The sequence below is a fragment of the Cotesia glomerata genome, linkage group LG10 (assembly GCF_020080835.1).
Source record: "Cotesia glomerata isolate CgM1 linkage group LG10, MPM_Cglom_v2.3, whole genome shotgun sequence".
Lineage (NCBI taxonomy): Eukaryota > Metazoa > Arthropoda > Insecta > Hymenoptera > Braconidae > Cotesia > Cotesia glomerata.
This window is the reverse complement of record NC_058167.1, coordinates 10,691,382-10,709,756: the sequence shown is the minus strand read 5'-3', so window position 1 is coordinate 10,709,756 and position 18,375 is coordinate 10,691,382. Positions and strand designations below refer to the sequence as shown.

The window sequence follows — 18,375 nt, the reverse complement described above, 5'->3', positions numbered from 1 at the left end:
AATATACGTCGAAACGAACTTTTTTCGAAATTAAATTAATTTTAACTCTTGAGGAATATAAGATTTATGTTTACCTATATTCGATAGCTCGGTGTTTTATAATTTACAAAATTGTTTTTCGGCTAGTATTTTATTTAAATTAATGTATTTTATAAACTTTGAATGTTGCGGAATTCTTAATTTTCTAAAGTTTTGATAATTCGGAATGCTTTCGATCTGACTGGTTGACCGCAACCCCAAATGTTACATATTTAAGATACGCATTGTGGTGGGTAAATAAATATAAGAAGTTTCTTATTTCACGACTATTTCTAAGAACGAAAATAATCTCTACATTCAGTATATACAAATAAATAAAAAAAAAAAAAAAAAAAAAAAAAAAACATTTATTATTATCGTCAAATGTCTCAACGATTATATTATCGTTTACTGTTAAAATAAAAATAATAATAATAATAATCATAATAATTTATTTTATCGCTAAAAGTACAATAGTGAAACTATAACATTGAAAAAAAATTTTTATTATTATAAAACTAAATCTAACATATACTAAAATTAAAAAATTATTTTTTAATTATAATTAAAAAATTATTATTTTTCTAAAATAAATTCATTTAGCAAAGCGACAAAAAGTGCTCATAGTGTTTGTTAAATAAATAAAAAAATAAGAAAAGTGGAAAAAGTTAAATATTTCTTAACTAATAATTAAGACAAAATATTAATAAAAAAAAAGAAACTACAATGTTTATTAAATAATAAATTTATTTTGAATTTCAGCTAACTGTGCCGCAGTATGACCATTATTATCAACGACATCCGCAGAAGTTTTATCAACCAAGAGCTTCCAAACACTCAGCGACCCAGCAAGAGCTGCTCGATGGAGTGCAGTATATCCATCAGCATCCTGAATATTTAAATCAGCTCCAAATTTACACAGCAAACGTACTACATCTTCATTTCCTCTGCTAGCGGCTCTGTGAAGTGGTGTTGCTCGACCGCATCGCGTGATTGCATTCACCCGAGCACCGTGTTCTAACAGCAGCTTACATACATCATAATGTCCCGCACGAGCTGCATAATGAAGAGCCGTATATCCAGCAGAATCTTCCTCAGAAGCAGATGCTCCTTTTGCCAAAAGCTGCTTCACCCGAGCAATGTCATCTGATTGAGCTTGAAAAATTTATTTAAAAAATTAGTAAACAGAAGATTAATTCGCGTTACTAAAGTCAAAAGAGCGTACAAAAAAAATATACGTCTTTTTGGTTTTGCAGAACCAAAAGGGCGTATAAAAAAATTTTTTTTTCTCCAATCAACTAGGGAATGCAAAAAGTCAAAAATCTTGTTGAAAAACGCAAAAAAAAAATTTTTTTCCCGCACTCACTGCAAGAAACGGTACTATCCTTGTTACACTCATGATTATAAAGCTATTGCAATTTTATGTTTTTATTTTAAACAAATAAGAATTTCGAAAAAAACGCTCTGCTACAAAATAGATAATTAAAAAACCTATTACGTAGCAGAGCGTTTTTTTCAAAATTCTTATCTTTAAATTTGTCTTTAAAAATTCTTCTTTTGACTTTTGAAAAAAAATTTTTAAAGCCAGAACGGTATTTTCGAGGATTTTCTGACGCAACCTCGTATCTCAAAAATGACAATTTTAGAGATAAGGTAAAAAATGGCTTATAAAAAATTAATATTCATCTAAAAACAATATTTAATAATTGTATTTTCTAAAAATAATACTATCGTATTTATTATTATTCTGGTTTATATTTTTTTTCAGTAACGCGTTTATAATTAATTATCAATTTTTCAGTTGAACTTTTTCATCTTCAAAAATCGAGATACGTGATTGCGTCAGAAAACCCTCGATATACGCAAAAATAATCAAAGTAGTTTCTAAGAACCTCCAAATGTCGAGATCTAATAAAAAAATGATTTTTGAAAGTTGAACTGAAAATATTATCACAGCCGAATTTTTGGAAATTGTCAATTTATATTAGAAGTTAAAAATTTTATTTTAATTTTTTTCAGTGAATTTTACATAATGCGAAAAATTGAAAATTAAAAAAAAATTGGCATGTGTTAGTGTTTTTAGCCTCACTTTTAAAAATCAATTTTTCATTAAATCTCGACGTTTTAAAGTCCTTACATAGAAGCTACTTTGATTATTTTTTCATATAATTAGTAAAAATAATTAATTTTTTTACAAACCTGCGTACCAAATTCCGCGTTCAAAATCCATTTCGGAAATAGTCTGACGGACATTAGTTCCACTATCTAATTTACATGTATGATTATGATCATGACCGTGGTCGTAATTAATTTTTTCCTCCATAATTATTAATTAGACTTTTTAAAATTAAATCTTCCTCGGCGTTCTTTAATCTTAATCTTATCTAGAGTATTAAAAATTATATTGAATTAAAAAAAAAATCATTGATTATTTAAATGCAATTTTATTTATTGCACACAATTACATGGTTTTAATTTTTATAGATAGCATTAGGCTGCCCTTTAATACAACAGAGTATATAATTATAAATTTATTCATCATTGATTAGGTAACTCGTTAAAATCAATTGGTATTGTTTTATAAAATAATTCGCTAATATTTATAAAGTCAAAAAACTATATTCTCACTATCAATCATATATACTTGGTCTTTTTTTTTCATTATATTTAAATTGACACTATTTTGTTCCACTGTTATTTTTTTAAGTACAGAAATAAATTCAAAAATTAATATACAAATAATAAAATCAATTATTCAATTTATAATAATACTATTTTGATAAAAATTTTTTTTCTTAATTATATATATATTAAACTGCCATATTTATTATTTTTAAAGTTGTACCTGTTAATAAAATTTGAATGTATAAAAATTGTTAAAATTTTTCTCTACATATTTTAAAATAAAATTAATAATTTTTTATTTTGATTCATACGCTTAAAAGTTCATTATTTGGAATAAAATTTAATGGATTGATTATAGAAAAATAAATACACTTTTTTTTATATCCATAAATTATTTTAAATGCTTAAATATTGTGATCGATAAAAAAAAAATTGAAAAAGAGAAAAAAAGCTAATTATACTAATGGAATTCTTTGAGTAAGTGATGCATATTAAAAATAAATTTTCTATCGTTCAATAAAATGGATTATTCTCCAGATAGACAATATTAAGTGCAGTAACATTAATTATTATGTAGTGCGTAGTAACTTTGTTAGATTATTTTTTAAATATAATTTATTTAAATTTCTCTTTGCAATGTCCAAAGTATCTCCGCTTCTCCAGTACTCGACACGATCCGATATCCCAGTTCAGCCAGTGCATTTATAACCGGAATTGGTGACCCTGAAATTAAATTTTTAGTCTATAAAATTGCACCCGGTAATTATTTTTAATCATTAAGCAGCAAAATAATTTAATATTTAAATATTAAAAAATAAAATTGATATGAACCTTTGATCAGTACGCCGTTCATAACGTCAGTTCCTGAATTAGGAAAGCGCTTACAAAGTGCCTGCATTTCATCAGCTATCAATCCAAATACAGAACAGTCCGTAGCAAATGGTGAACCTTTTACGGCAACGTAATAATAACACTCATTTGCAATCAAGGAACCGATATTTTCAGCTAATTTTTGGTCATTCATTTTTTATTTATATTTTTTTATCAAATAAATATAAATAATTCTCAAACTTCGTTGTCTTTTAGTTCTAAAAAAAAAATATATTTATAACTGTATAGAATAATTATTTTTAACTAAAATTCTGAAATTAATTAGGGAACATTAGTTTTGCACGACTCATGATGCGAAGCATCAGAAAGTGCTTTACGATCGAAAAGTTTTTTACACGCTTTATATTAGCTTCACTTGTATGTATATATATAATGTATTTTTAACGTTGTGTTTTATAAATTTATATTGATAATTTATTAATTATTAGTATTCTTTATATTAATATATTTTATATGTTACTTTACATGAGAAAGCATTACGTGTTCAAAATTAATAAAATTACTTTATGATGTATTTTGAAAATTACTATCCGATTTATCACCTTTTCTCTTTAATTTTATCAAGCTTTATTTTTTAGTGGAAAAAATTAATAAATTAATTATTTAATTATAAATAATTAATTGAAAATATCGCTTGTAAGTAGTGTCCATCTACTGGAGTTTTAGACTTTTTCTTACATTTTTCTTTTTACACGCTTTATATTAGCTTCACTTGTATGTCAGTTTGTCAGTATGTCAGTAACTCTTCCTTGGTTCTGGTAGCCGTTTCTCAGGCTCGCTCTCCGAAATCCAACTCTGATTCCCCGTATTTATAATATTTATAAATAATTATTTTTTATTAGCTTCACTTGTATGTCAGTATGTCAGTATGTCAGTATGTAACTCTCCGTGGGTAATTTGCGCGCCTCAATATTTTTGATAATCAACAAATAATAGTTTAAAAACTAAAAATCACGCTTTATAAATAAACCAAACTAAAAAGTAAAAATAAATAATAGTTTAAAAACTAAAAACACGCTTTTATAGAAAACCAAACTAAAAAATAGAAAATAAATTTAAATTAAGAATAGTGTTAAAAATTTCAATAAATATAAATTAATAATAGTGTAAATAAAAAAAATGTATTTTATTTTAAAAAAAGCGTGGGGTGCTTTTTAAGATATTATCAAAATTATAATCACTCTACTCATATCTGTCAATAAAATATTTATAACTATTGACACCATGCACCTCACGCTTTTTAGGTAGATTTCTATAGAAATATAACTATTGTAGCCGGTCTCATGTTGTAATTTTAGGAAAATTTTATCATAATATGTTTTATTTTATCGAGTAATGTCGAAAAATGGCATTGGCTCAAAAGTTTATATATGTATTTATGTATGTATATATATATATATGTGATATAACGCGCCATGTCAGCAGGATTGCGCCCACAGTTCTCAACCGATCTTTATGAAATTTTGTGGGCTTATTCTGTGGATCAATACCAAGATCAAGTTCAAAGATGAGCAAAATCGGCCGGTTAGTTTACGAGTTGTGGGTGTTTGAAAATTTTTTTCATTTTCAAAAATTTTGAATTTTGTATTTTTTATGAAAATAATCTTCCAGATGTAAAAAATAGATAAAATCTATCAAATTTATCTTAAATTTCATTTAATAACCTTCAATTTAAACTATTATTTGTCTAGTTTTGATGATTTTTTTAATTAATTCCGTGAATTTGAAAATTTTCAAAAATTTTTCAATGAACGTATTTCAGCCCTTTTTCTTTAAATAATTTTTAAGCCATAAAAGATAGCTTGAATTTATCAACTTTATGTCAAAATTCACATAATTATCTTCGATTTGAGCTATTATTCGTTACCTTTTGATACTTTTTTCAATTTATTTCGAGTTTGGAAAATTAAAAATCAAAAATAAATTAATTTTAGCTATTATCATCAAATGACTTTCGTCTGTTACAAATCCTATTTTTAGGAAGATGTCTTTGAATATCTATTGGTTGTAGTCGGTCTCATATCATTATTTGCAAAATGTAATAAAAAATAAATTTTAGGACATTTTTGCCTTTTAATAACGTGTTTTTTTTTCAATATTCAAACAAGAAATCTACCTATCCATGTCGGGTATGGCCGAATGGCGTTTTTTATTTACACTATTATTAATTTATATTTATTGAAATTTTTAACACTATTCTTAATTTAAATTTATTTTCTATTTTTTAGTTTGGTTTTCTATAAAAAGCGTGTTTTTAGTTTTTTTAAACTATTATTTATTTCGCCTCATTTCAGCAATTATTTTTATTATTATAATCTTATGGGAAAAAATTAATGGCAATTTTAAAAGGGGACATAAAAATATAACTGTGTATATATTTTGGCCAAATTGAAAGACTGTTTAAAGAGAATGAGTGTTACAATATAGAATGTCAGAAAAAAGCTATCATTGATATACATGTATAGATACTAGATTAATATAAGTATGAAATAGTATAAATAGTATTATAATGCAACTGTGATATGTTAAGGATAAAGTGTGACAAAAGTTTAAAAAAAGAGAGTACAAATATATTAAAAATTAATGACGCTGGAGTTAGCAGACGTTTAAAAATTTATAATACTAAAGTTAGCCGACGATTTTAATCTTTTGAATTTTTTTTTTTTTTAATAATTAAATTATAACAAAAAAATATTTTTTTAAAATTGCACTTACAGTTTTTAAAGTTTTTTAGAAGTGAAATTTTTTTTTTTTATTTTTCTTGTAATCATTTTTTCAAGAAAAAAAAATTATAAAAATTTTTAAATGTCGGCAAACTTAATTTTCATTAAAAATTTTTGATTTTTTTTATTAATTAAATTACAACTAAAAAGATATTTCTAAAAAATTGCACTTATAGTTTTTCAAGTTTTTTTTACATCTGAAATTTTTTTTTTAATTGTTTAATTGAAATTATTTCAATAAAAAATTTCTATAAATTTTGAAATGTAGGCTAACTTCATTTTCATTAAAAATTAAGTGAAAGTTAGTGTATGTGCAAATGTAAATAATTAATTGAAGGCATAAGATACAGTTTTGTAAAACAAGATGTGATACAAATGAAAACGATATTCTATTTTATTCTATTATACTCTTGTTAGTTCACGGAATCAAGATATTTTGCATACTATTGTAAAGATAATTTAATGAAGATTAATTTCAACTTTTGAAAAATTAATTTAGTGCAATAGAAACGGAAAAAAACATCAAAATAAGTCAAAAAATTTTCCTGTCCGTCATGTATGAAACTCCGGAATTATAATTCAGTGTCGTTTATATACAATTAATAAAATAAAACAAAAATCAGAAGACTGTACAGCTATATGTATATTTAATATATGAAGATTGGTGTTTTAAATTTATTAAATCAAAGATGGTTAATATTATAAGCCAGACTACCCGATCCAAATTTTTGGATAATGACTAATTTTTCATTATTATTTCTTCACCATAATATTTTATCGGTATGAAGTCTCAATATCATCAGAGAAAATTTAGGTGAAAATAACAATTAAAATTTGTTTTGACAATTATGATTAGAGAAAGATGTAATTTTTTACTCAGTGTAACTTTTTTCAGTGACTGAAAAATTACATCTTTCTCTAAATATTATTTTCACCTAAATTTTCTCTGATGGTATTGAGACTTAAAATATTATGGTGAAGAAATAATAATGAAAAATTAGTTATTATCCAACAATTTGGATCGGGTAGTCTGGCTTATAATATTAACCATCTTTGATTTAATATATCTATATAGTAGGGTGGCGCAAAAAAACCAACTATTTTTTTTTTTTGAGTCTCAAGTGGAAAAATGTTAGTTTTTGATATTTTAAGAGCTCTCTCCAAAGGACAGCTTAAAAAAAAATTTTTAAGATGTCGCTCTAAATTTTTTTAAAATTCAAAAATCGAATTTTTTTTTTTTTATTTTTTTTCTCGTTACGGTATAATTTTATAGACTAAAAAAAAATAAGTTTCTGAAAATTTCAGTTCAAAATTTGAATTTTGAAAGGTCGCTCATAATTTTTTTCAATTTATTAGTGCATTAGTTTAGATTTTTCCGAGCGACCTTTTACTATTCAAATTAAAATTCCATGCATTTTTTTTTTTTTATTTAGTACAATAATCGATAAAAATACATCACGAGATGAACTAAAAATCAAGCACAACATAGAAAATATAATTTTTTATTAATTTAATAATTTTATTTAATCAACTGCCAGGCGTGGGTTCGAATCCCAAGCTGGTCTTAGAACCCAGCTTGGTTGAGATTTGACCTTGCCGCGTAGGTTAAGATTTTTTCAAACCAAAAAGACCCCAACGTACCACTCCCAACACTTAAAGTCGGCGATATGACTAATTAAAGAAAAAAAAAAAAATTATGAGCGACCTTTCAAAATTTAAATTTTGAACTGAAACTTTCAGAAACTTATTTTTTTTTGGTCTATAAAATTATACCATAACGAGAAAAAAAAATTAAAAAAACAAAAAAATTCGATTTTTGACGATTTTTGAAATCTTAAAAAATTTGGAGTGACCTCTTAAAAATTTTTTTTTGAGCTGTCCTTTGGTGAGGGCTCTCAAAACATCAAAAACTAACATTTTTTCACTCGAGACTTAAAAAAAAAAAATAGTCGGTTTTTTTGCGCCACCCTACTATATAGTTACTTTTCTTATTATTATCATATCCATTATTGTTCAACTACTTTTATTATTATTACTATGTATTCATTTATATGTAAGGCCCTTAAGGAGCTAAGGCTTCAGGGTCTAAAATTTTGATAAATAAATAAATACATATTGTATACATTAAACTCGCTAGATACGCGTACGCATTATCGTGCTACTTTAGCTGTTTTATATATTTTTTTCACATTTTTTATTTTATTAATATTTCATAATTAAATTAGCATTATAAGTCGTGCACTTTTGGATTTTCTAAACTTTTTAAAATTATTATTTAAAATTTTAGTCGAAAAATTAAAAGATTTATTACAATATTTTATTTTAACAATTTATAGTATTACTTCTACAAAATATATACATTACAAATTTAAATAATGCATAGTTGTACTTAATATTACTTTCTTAATTGATTAAAAAAGTCACAATTTCTATTGATTAACTTGTTAATTTAAGAATAATATTTAAAAGTAAATATATGAAAGAAACGCTTTATTCGTACTCATGAATATATTTCTTAATAATTAACTAAATGTTTAATTTAAAAAAATGATAATTAAAAATGAAAAGTTAAAAATAATTAATGATAAAAATAATTAAATGAAATGTCAAGAAATTATTGTTGACTTAGTTTACGCTCGCGTTCTTCTTTATATTGCATCAAACGCTTTTCATGTGCCCATCGTACTTCACCACACATTTTTTCCTGTTCAAATTCATATTGACTGCGTTCTAATTCTAATGTTTTACGTTTCAACTCTATCTCAGCAATTTTTCTCAAAGCTCTTCGTTCTAATAATTGTTCATGAAGAATTTTATTTTTCAAAGGTGAACTTCCTCCTCCTCCTCCTACCGGTGACTTAGTACTCATTGGATCGTTAATCGGTCCTTTTTCAAAATCATTTTCGTCGTAACAAACAACTTGGTGTCCTTCTTCTTCTTCAGTTAATTCTAAAAACATGATAAAAAAAATAAATTATACAAAATAATTTTAAATTTTTTTAAAAATTTCGGTAATTATTCACAAGTATAGCCATAGAAAAATTTTTTTTGATCAATTTTTTTTTTTATGTATTTTTCAAAAAAAAATATATAAAAAAAAAGTCCATTCGGCAGCCGAAATGGAAGTAGATTTCATAAAGAATAAAAAAAAACTACTAGGGTAATAGACCCTATTAGTGGCGGTGACCCCATTACTGACACTTTCTTTGATTTTGGTACTTATTCAATTAATGAAATCATTAATTTCAATAATGAATATAATATTTCTTATCTTTAAGACGTTTAGATCAAAAAAATTTTTAATTTTGATTCCAAGTAGAACTTTTTTTCAGTGAAAGAAAAAGTGCCACTAATAGGAGTTAAAGGTGCCACTAACGAGATCTTACCTCAGGGTTGTATAAAAAAAAAAAAAAAAGAAAAAAAAACAGTGCAACAGCAAATTTCATAAGTAAACAACATTCAATAAAGGAAGAAAAAAAATTATTGTAGTTCAGTACTTTTCAGTCTGTTTTGTATAGACAAAACGATTACAAAAGTAAAATTTCTTAAAAATGATCATAAGATAAATATTTTCTGCTTTAAAAAAACATGTAAACATATCGCGTTACTAAAACCATAAGGGCGTATCTCAAAATATACGCCCTTATGGTTCTGCAGAACCATAAAGGCGTATAAAAAAATTTTTTTTGCTCCAATCAATGTAAAAATATTGAAAACATTAACATCTATGGAAAAAACGAAAAAAAAATTTTTTTTTCGTAATACGCCCTTATGGTTTTAAGAAAACATTTTTCTAAAACCATAAGGGCGTACCTTGTTTTTTCGGTTTATTATCAATTATAGGTTGGAGTAAGAAAAAAAATTGCAAAGGTGTTAGAAATTATCACTCCACAACTTAACTTATATCAACAAATATTTATTTGAGTCAAAAAACGAATGAAAAATTAAGAAAAAATAAATTCATAACAACTTGAGAACAATCGGTATGTCTTCAAGTTAATAAAATTAGCCTCAAAGTTTTTCAAAATTGATGTTTTCTTTACTTCAGATCTATTTACAATTAACAAAAGAGTTTTGTAAGCCATTTAAAACTGTAATTTTAAAAAAGTCATTCAAAAAGAACTTTGTTCTTGAGAATTGTTATGATTCTTCAATACCAATATCTTGTAGCAAGTTTGATGATCTAAATCATTTTTGTACATCAGGCACTGTCCCACAAAATATCATCGGTATTATCAAAGTTTAATTTTCAGCCATGGTCATAGTTTATAAATTTTTTTGTCATTAACTAGTTAAAAAAAAAATTAAGAAATCTTTTTTTTTTACTTTTATAATCTTAGATACAGATGATCCTGACAATGGAGATGGCATTGGAGTAATACTTCGATGAATTTATTTTTCCTTAATTTTTTATTAGTTTTCTCACTTAAATAAATATTTGTTGACATAAATCAAGTTGTGGAGTGATATTATATTATCTTTGCAATTTTTTTTTCTTACTCTGACCCATAATTGATAATAAACCGAAAAAACAGGATACGTCCTTATAGTTTTAGAAAAATGTTTTCTTAAAACCATAAGGGCGTATTACAAAAAAAAATTTTTTTTTCCGTTTTTTCCATAGATGTTAATATTTTCAACATTTTTACATTGATTGGAGCAAAAAAAATTTTTTTATACGCCTTTATGGTTCTGCAGAACCATTTTGAGATACGCCCTTATGGTTCTAGTAACGCAATATAAATTGAAGCTTAATTTCTCAGCTTTCAGATACCTCTTACAAAAATTGAATATATTGACGCGTTCAAAAGTTATTTGTAGGAGAAATAGTGAAAGTATGAAATTTTAAAAATTTTTAAATGCTGTAATTTCTAAACTAATTGACCGATTAAGCTCATATTTGAACTTGACCTTCATAATAGTCTATAAAATAAGTATGTTAAGTTTCATTGAGATTCCTTAATAATTGTTGATGTTATCGTCGTGACAAGCCGCGTTATATCGTATATATATATATATATATAAACTTTTGAAACATATGTATTTTCTGACTCAGTCTAGTTAAGTTGAATTATAGCAAAATTTATACTATGTTATGCTATGAGAACAAATACAATAGTTAGATTTTTATGAAATCTACTAAAAAGATCAAATAGAAATTTTATCCAAAAACATGGAAGCCAATATTTTATCCAATTTTCAAAGGCAAAAAAGCTATCGATATATTTATTTTTTCCTATCACATTTTTTATCATAAATACGCCGTAAAAACAAACAGAGTAAAAAAAATTTTTTTTTAATTTATTAAAATTAAAGGTGGAGTTGACCCTACTTGTAAAAAATTACCAAAATTTTTCTGTAATTATAAATAATAATAAAAAAAAAATCATACCATAATCGTGATCAGGAATCGACTCGTACTCATTGTTGTCTTTCACAATAATAGGTGTTTTTTTATCCTCAACTTCGGAAGGACGATTATTAGTTTTAGAATGTTCCTGTTCTGATGACCAAGTAGGATCATCTTCCTCCTCAAGGCATTCAACATTCTGAGCTGGTACTACAATTTCACTGTGATTACGGAATTCCTTCAATTCTTCTTTCTGGCGATTCCACTCACTGATATCCTCCAAATCAGCTTCGGTGAGATTACTGATATCAAGTGTGACATCACCATTTTTCTTGATCCAAGTACCGCCAATCTTAGCGCCCAACAAGCGTGCTCTGTTGACACGCTTACTTGTAGACACACGCAAAAATAGTGCTTTAACTTCAGGAGTCGCTTTTTCACAACGCGCTAAATGTTTCTCCATTCGCGTTGCATTTTGAATGTAAGATCTATTACAAAATTTGCAAAAAGCAACAACAGATGTTCCATCGACTTTTTTGTGGTAGTAAGTCCAAACAAGTCCACGTTTTTTCACCATTTTTATTGAAGCTTATTACAATTACGGGCTGTCTAATTTTTTATGATCGTGATGACTGATGTGATGATTCTTGGTGATTATTTCAAAGTAATGGGTTTTCTTACTCTTGAATTAACTTGCCCCAGTTACTACAATAAAATATCACGACCCGTACTTTTTAAAGTATAACTAATTATAAAAAAAAATATATTTATGTATTTATGTTTTTTTAATTATATTATTTAATTATTATATTTATTTTATGTACCAACGTAATAAAGCGTATCTTTCAATAGTTTAAATGTAATTAATTTTTAATAATAAACGCGCAACATTATTTTTAATTATTAAGTACAAGTACAACCATCAAATTAATAAAATATGGCAGAAAGTATTTTTTTTTTTTTTTTCAAGTATAATAATATAATAATGATTGTTTTTTAAATAATAGAAAATTTTAAATATATCATACCTGATTTAACAATTGTATCAGGCTCAGGTTCCGCAAAATCTTTTCTCATAGTCCACATATACTCATTGTAGTCTTGTTTTACACTCGTACTTGATGAAGCAACTACTTTGTAACCCAGAACTTCTAGCGCCGTTAATATTACACAAGGATGTTGTAAATAAACAATTGTTGAATCGTCGCAGTAACCACCAGACGCAAAACGAGTTAATTGTTCAATGTCAGTCGCTATAACAAATTAATTTTTTTTTAATAAATAATTATTCAAATTTTTTTTTAAAATATTAAACTTCTTTATTAAAATGAGTAATTATAAATTATAATAATAATTATCAAACTAAATAGCATCAGGCAATTTTTTTTGATTTTATAAACTATGTATTAAGGATTTTATTTTATTAAATTATTGCGTAATGTATTGTAGTTAATTTGTTTTAGATATTTAACGTCATAATCTTAATTGAATAATATAATTACTATTTTAAATACCAAAGGATAAATTAAGTTATCAATAAATAATATTTTTAAATATTTATGCTAGTTAAAAATGGTTGAGATTTAATATTTATTTAATAATTATTACCTTTTTAAAAAAATTAAAAAATTGTACTTTCTAATATTTATATCTTAAAAATAAAAAAAAAGCTTGTATAAAACTGTAAAGTTATGCAAATAAAACACCATAATAATAATAAATAATAAATATAATTACTATTATTTACGTTAAAAAAAAAATATTTATATTTTTTTTTTTATTAAATAATAATGTCTATTTAATTGAATTTAATTGATTTAATAAATTTAATAATAATTATAAAAAAAAAATTGAACATTAAATTCAAGATTATAACAGAAACATTAATTTTTTGTAAATGTATTATTTTTTTTAATTAACTTGTGATTAAAATTAAATAAAAAATATTGATTTTTTTAATATTAAATATTTTTATAATTTTTTTCTAAAAGTAAAATTGTTCATTCAAAAATCTAAAAATTATTTTTTTTAATTTTCAATCTTAATCATTTTTTAAAATAAAGTCTTGGTCAGTGTCCAGTTCTAATTTTTATATCAAATATAAAACATCCTCAAAATAATTTACCATATAATCGATAAAATTATAGTTATAAATTTAAAATATTATTTTCTAAGGTGACTTACGACTTTAATTCACTTCTTTGTATTACATGATATATCTCTGTTTTATTAAAATTTTAAATTAAATTGAATTGTAAACCTTTAATTATTAAGTAATTTTTTACTGAGTTATATTATACATACAAATGAAAACCAATGTATTAAATACTGATGGCTTTAAGAGAGCTTAGGTCCCAGAGTCAAATAAAATTATTTTATCAGTCTATAAAAATTGTCGATGCTTTCTTCTTTGATTATTTTTCCTTTAAAAAAAAAAAAAAAAAAAAAAAAAAAAAATTTAAAACGATTTAACCCGTGCAAAATGTATATCTATATACGGCTGCCTAATTTCAAAACACAGTAACTAATATTTAGAAATTAAAAAAAATTTTTTTTTATTAAATAACATTCCAAGCGGCACAAAAATTTTTTTGTTAATATTTTGTTGAATTTAAGTTGATAATTATTAATTTTTGACTCCTTGTTAAATAAAATTTACCAAAAAGTCAACAGTTTTTTATGTGACGCTTGGGATTTAAAAATAAAAAAAAAAAATTTTTATTAAATAAGATTTAAAAATTAAAAAAATTTTTTTTTATTGAATAACATTTAAAAATTTTTAAAAATTTTTCTTATTAAAAAAAAAGTTTGTCTGCCAAATTGATGAAAAATTTGATTTATAAATAAAAAATACTTGAATAGGGTAGAAGTACCCATTTTTGGCCACCTTAGCACTGTTTTTGGCCAGTCAACATTTGAATTAATTTATAAAAAATTATAATAGTATAACCATATTTTTGCCGAGTTTTAAAAAATGTATATTAAAACAAATTGAGTTTGTAATGATTTATTTATATAATTTATTGAATAATTTATTAATAAAAATTTATTTCTATCGTTTATTTGAACAATAAATGGTCATAAACGGCACAGTGGCCACAAACGGTATTTCTACCCTATAAATATTAAAAAAAAAAATACTTTAAATTAAGGTCTAAAAGTTATAAAAAATGCAGTAATATTGAAAAAAATTAGGTACAAAAATTTTGCAGTTACTGAGTTTTAAAAAGGAGGAAAAAAATTTCCTCAACAAAATAAAATTTTTTTTTTTATAATAATACTTCTTTACTGAGTAAGTAAAATTACTACGAGCCCTTGGCGTGTAACCGAAAGATCTGGGTTCGATTTCCAGTCTGGGCTGTCTGATTATTTTTTCAATTACGGAAAAATTCCCACTGAGTAGGTCCCCCCTTTCCGTTCTTTCCCAACTCCCTTAAAATTTCCTTTGATATTTCCTCAGATAGATAGATAGATAGATAGATAGGTAGACAGCCGTATAATTGTCAAGTTGAATCTTTTTTAATCGCTTTTAATCATTTCAAATCTTTTTTTCTAATCAGAGTTCTACAAAAAAATTTTCCTAGGAAAAAAAATTCTACAGATGCAATTATTAGTTATTAACAAGATGCACATTCATATAAATATAGTAGGATGCAAACGTTATTAAAAAAGGGTAAATAGTTAAAATAAAATAAAAAAATAACAATAACAGATATATGATACCTTTCAAACCAGAAACGAGCACTCTCCAAGGATATCTGTGACTGTAGGACGCAAGATTACCACGTACCAGAATGTATGGCATCTGTAGTTTTGTCTTACAGCTGTAATACACGTATTACAACATAAATTTAATAAACTTTTGTTTCAAATTACCACCACATAAAAATAATCAGTAATAAAAGAGCAAAAGTCCACCCAAAAATATAATTTAAATTAAAATATAAAGATTTTAAAATTAAAATCAAAAAACAAATATCACAAAATATAAAACACTATTTCACAATAAAAATATTTAGCTCAAATAATTAATAAATTATTAAATAAATAGATAAATAAATACTATTAATCATCCGTGTAAGTATATATAATAGGTCAATTCATCAAAGAGATGTATTGCAATTGTAACTGTAGCAACACGATATGTAATAATGGTAATACTTTCATGCAGGTATATTTTATGTACTATTTGTAAGTACTTATATGTATGCCTATAGACATATATATTGATAAATATGTTTCAGAACATTAATTTACTTTATGAACTGCTCCGTTAGCCATTTCTATAATTATAATCTATTTGCAGATGAATTTTTTCATGCGTAGGTAATTTTTTTTTTTAATTAAAAATAAAAAATAAATTAATTAGTAATTAAAAATTAAATAACATACTACTAATGTACTAAATTATTAGATATATTATACTGTAGACATATATATGGCGATTTTATAAAGTTGACACACACTACAAGATAATAATACGTATTTAACATTTTATTCTATTCATACTTTGCATTAAAAAAGTCATGCTAAAATATTACTACGCAATAAAAAACAGAAGATTGGTAAATAATTTATTAGTGGTTATAAATAATAATAATAAGTAGCAGTATCAGGAGTTAAAAAAATTAATGGAGGGAAAAAGCTAATTTTAATAGTTCCACCACATGTAAAATTTAATAATTATAGTATGAAAAATGTCTTACCTAGAAGCTTGTAACTGGATTTGCAATTGTTGAATTTTTCAATAATAATTGCCGCTTCATGTCATCAATTGGTCTAATTTTTGATAATCAGCTGTTGTTTAAATAAATATTATCAGCGGTTATTTATAATGTGAGTTCAATTGAACGGTAATATTTCGTTAACAGGAATTTATTACGCGTTAGTAACAAGAAATGTCTGTCTATGAAATGAGCGTCGGTCGGGTAACCTGTAATAAGACGAGTGCTCAGATCGATTGTAAAGTGCTGTTTCTATGTTAGTTTTACGACATTAAATCAACAGACTCGATAGAGTCTGGCGCCAAGTTCCGTTCTCAAGCCAGACTACCGAGTATGTATGTATATACTGTAAGCAGAACGGTTTTTTGAGGTTACAAATTTTTTTTCAAATTTATTTTGATTTTTTTTTTATATGATATTTTATAATAGTAGTTCATGCTTTTTATTACGCGTATTACTTGATTATTATCAATCCCATAATAAAATTAAGATGAATCCTAATATAAAATTGAGATGAAATGTATGTGGCATCAAACTATTCGTAACGTGATTGGTCGAATATATCATAAGCATGAAAATATATGCAATTGCTACAGTCAGGCGCGCGCTTGCGCGCGCAAATTCAAATTCTAGTCCCATAATAAAATTGAGATGAAATGTATGTGAAACCAATCTATTCGTGATGTGATTGGTCGAAAATAATTATTCTCATTCTGATTGGTTGAAAGTGAATATAATATACATAAACGACACACAAATATATCATGATAATAAATATGAGGCGCGCGCTTGCGCGCGTAAATTAAATTCTAGTTATCTTTATAATTTCTATTTAAAATTATTAAAAATAATCAGCACAAACTATAGCGACCCAGATTTTTAGATTTTAACTTTTTTTTTATGTAAAAAGCGGACGGCCAGAGACTAAATAATATAAGGATACATGCTAATCTTATAATAGATGGGAAACTACAGTGAAAAAATAGATATTTGACAGCTTGCAATTACAAACGCCAGGCGGCGCAAGAATAACTTTTACATGAACTATAGCTTAAAGAGGATAGTTCGCCACCGGAAATGTATTAAATTAAAATTGTCAATTTTTATTATAATTACAAAAAATACTGAAATCCGTACAAAAACAGTTTCACTGTAAAAAAATCGCGCCAAGTCCACGTTCATAAGACTATTAAGAAAAAAAAATTTTATTTCTTTACAAAAAGATATAAAATAAAAAATTAAAAAATCCAAGTAACCGATATGATTGTATATGATTTTCGGAAATTAAAAAAAATTTTGTTGTAAATTTAATAAATAATAGTTTAAAAAAACTAAAAACACGCTTTTTATAGAAAACCAAACTAAAAAATAGAAAATAAATTTTAATAAATTTAAATTAAGAATAGTGTTAAAAATTTCAATAAATATAAATTAATAATAGTGTAAATAAAAAAAATGTATTTTATTTTAAAAAGCGTGGGGTGCATGGTGTCAATAGTTATAAATATTTTATTGACAGATATGAGTAGAGTGATTATCATTTTGATATCTTAAAAGCACCCCACGCTTTTTAAAATAAAATACATTTTTTATTTACACTATTATTAATTTATATTTATTGAAATTTTAACACTATTCTTAATTTAAATTTATTAAAAATTCTATTTTTATTTTCTATTTTTAGTTTGGTTTATTTATAAAAGCGTGATTTTTAGTTTTAAACTATTATTTGTTGATTATCAAAAATATTGAGGCGCGCAAATTACCCACGGAGAGTTACATACTGACAAACTGACATACAAGTGAAGCTAATATAAAGCGTGTAAAAAACCTACGGAGGAAAACACCTGGTTTCGAAATATAACTTCGGGATGGTCATCAGAGGATTCCGGGTTGATGTACGGGTTTATCTGTGCCATTCCCGATGAAAACCTACGGAGGAAAACACCTGGTTTCGAAATATAACTTTGGGATGGTCATCAGAGGATTCCGGGTTGATGTACGGGTTTATCTGTGCCATTCCCGATGAAAACCTACGGAGGAA

The 18,375-nt window shown here is 25.0% G+C and overlaps 2 protein-coding genes and 1 long non-coding RNA gene across 9 annotated transcripts in view; 1 reads left to right on the top strand and 2 right to left on the bottom strand.

Annotated features, from left to right (window-relative positions):
- LOC123273005 overlaps positions 1-899 on the top strand; it is a 29,401-nt gene extending 28,502 nt beyond the window's left edge. For both annotated transcript variants that reach the window (XR_006511215.1, XR_006511214.1), the window contains one exon: positions 781-899. This is a non-coding gene — a long non-coding RNA (uncharacterized LOC123273005). The remainder of the gene's footprint in view (positions 1-780) is intronic.
- Positions 751-16,567, bottom strand: LOC123272994 (ankyrin repeat domain-containing protein 39-like). 6 transcript variants are annotated; one of them, XM_044740070.1, is made up of 4 exons: positions 16,314-16,567; positions 12,636-12,860; positions 2,218-2,402; positions 751-1,173 (listed from the first exon to the last, which is right to left on the bottom strand). In XM_044740070.1, the coding sequence occupies exons 3-4, from the start codon at positions 2,339-2,341 to the stop codon at positions 752-754; spliced, it is 546 nt and encodes a 181-aa protein (XP_044596005.1). In that variant the 5' UTR covers positions 2,342-2,402; positions 12,636-12,860; positions 16,314-16,567; the 3' UTR covers position 751. The 6 variants fall into 6 exon arrangements, with proteins under 6 accessions (XP_044596005.1, XP_044596006.1, XP_044596007.1 ...); XM_044740071.1 differs by lacking the exon at positions 751-1,173 and adding an exon at positions 15,331-15,431 and having other exon boundaries at positions 2,224-2,402; positions 16,314-16,557; XM_044740072.1 differs by lacking the exons at positions 751-1,173; positions 16,314-16,567 and adding exons at positions 15,331-15,431; positions 16,000-16,098 and having other exon boundaries at positions 2,224-2,402.
- On the bottom strand, positions 8,773-12,184 carry LOC123272990. Its single transcript, XM_044740060.1, has 2 exons — positions 11,650-12,184; positions 8,773-9,206 (listed from the first exon to the last, which is right to left on the bottom strand). Exons 1-2 carry the CDS (start codon positions 12,182-12,184, stop codon positions 8,872-8,874), a joined length of 870 nt encoding a protein of 289 aa, XP_044595995.1. The 3' UTR covers positions 8,773-8,871.
- Positions 16,568-18,375: the final 1,808 nt, after the last annotated feature.

Bases quoted from the DNA above. Each gene is read 5' to 3' on its own strand.
- LOC123272990 (XM_044740060.1), bottom strand. From the start codon at position 12,184: ATGGTGAAAAAACGTGGACTTGTTTGGACTTACTACCACAAAAAAGTC. The intron at 9,207-11,649 runs GTATGATTTTTT...TCATGTTTTTAG, and splicing joins GATTCCTGATCACGATTATG to AATTAACTGAAGAAGAAGAA.
- LOC123272994 (XM_044740070.1), bottom strand. From the start codon at position 2,341: ATGGAGGAAAAAATTAATTACGACCACGGTCATGATCATAATCATACA. The intron at 1,174-2,217 runs GTTTGTAAAAAA...AAATTTTTCAAG, and splicing joins ACGCGGAATTTGGTACGCAG to CTCAATCAGATGACATTGCT.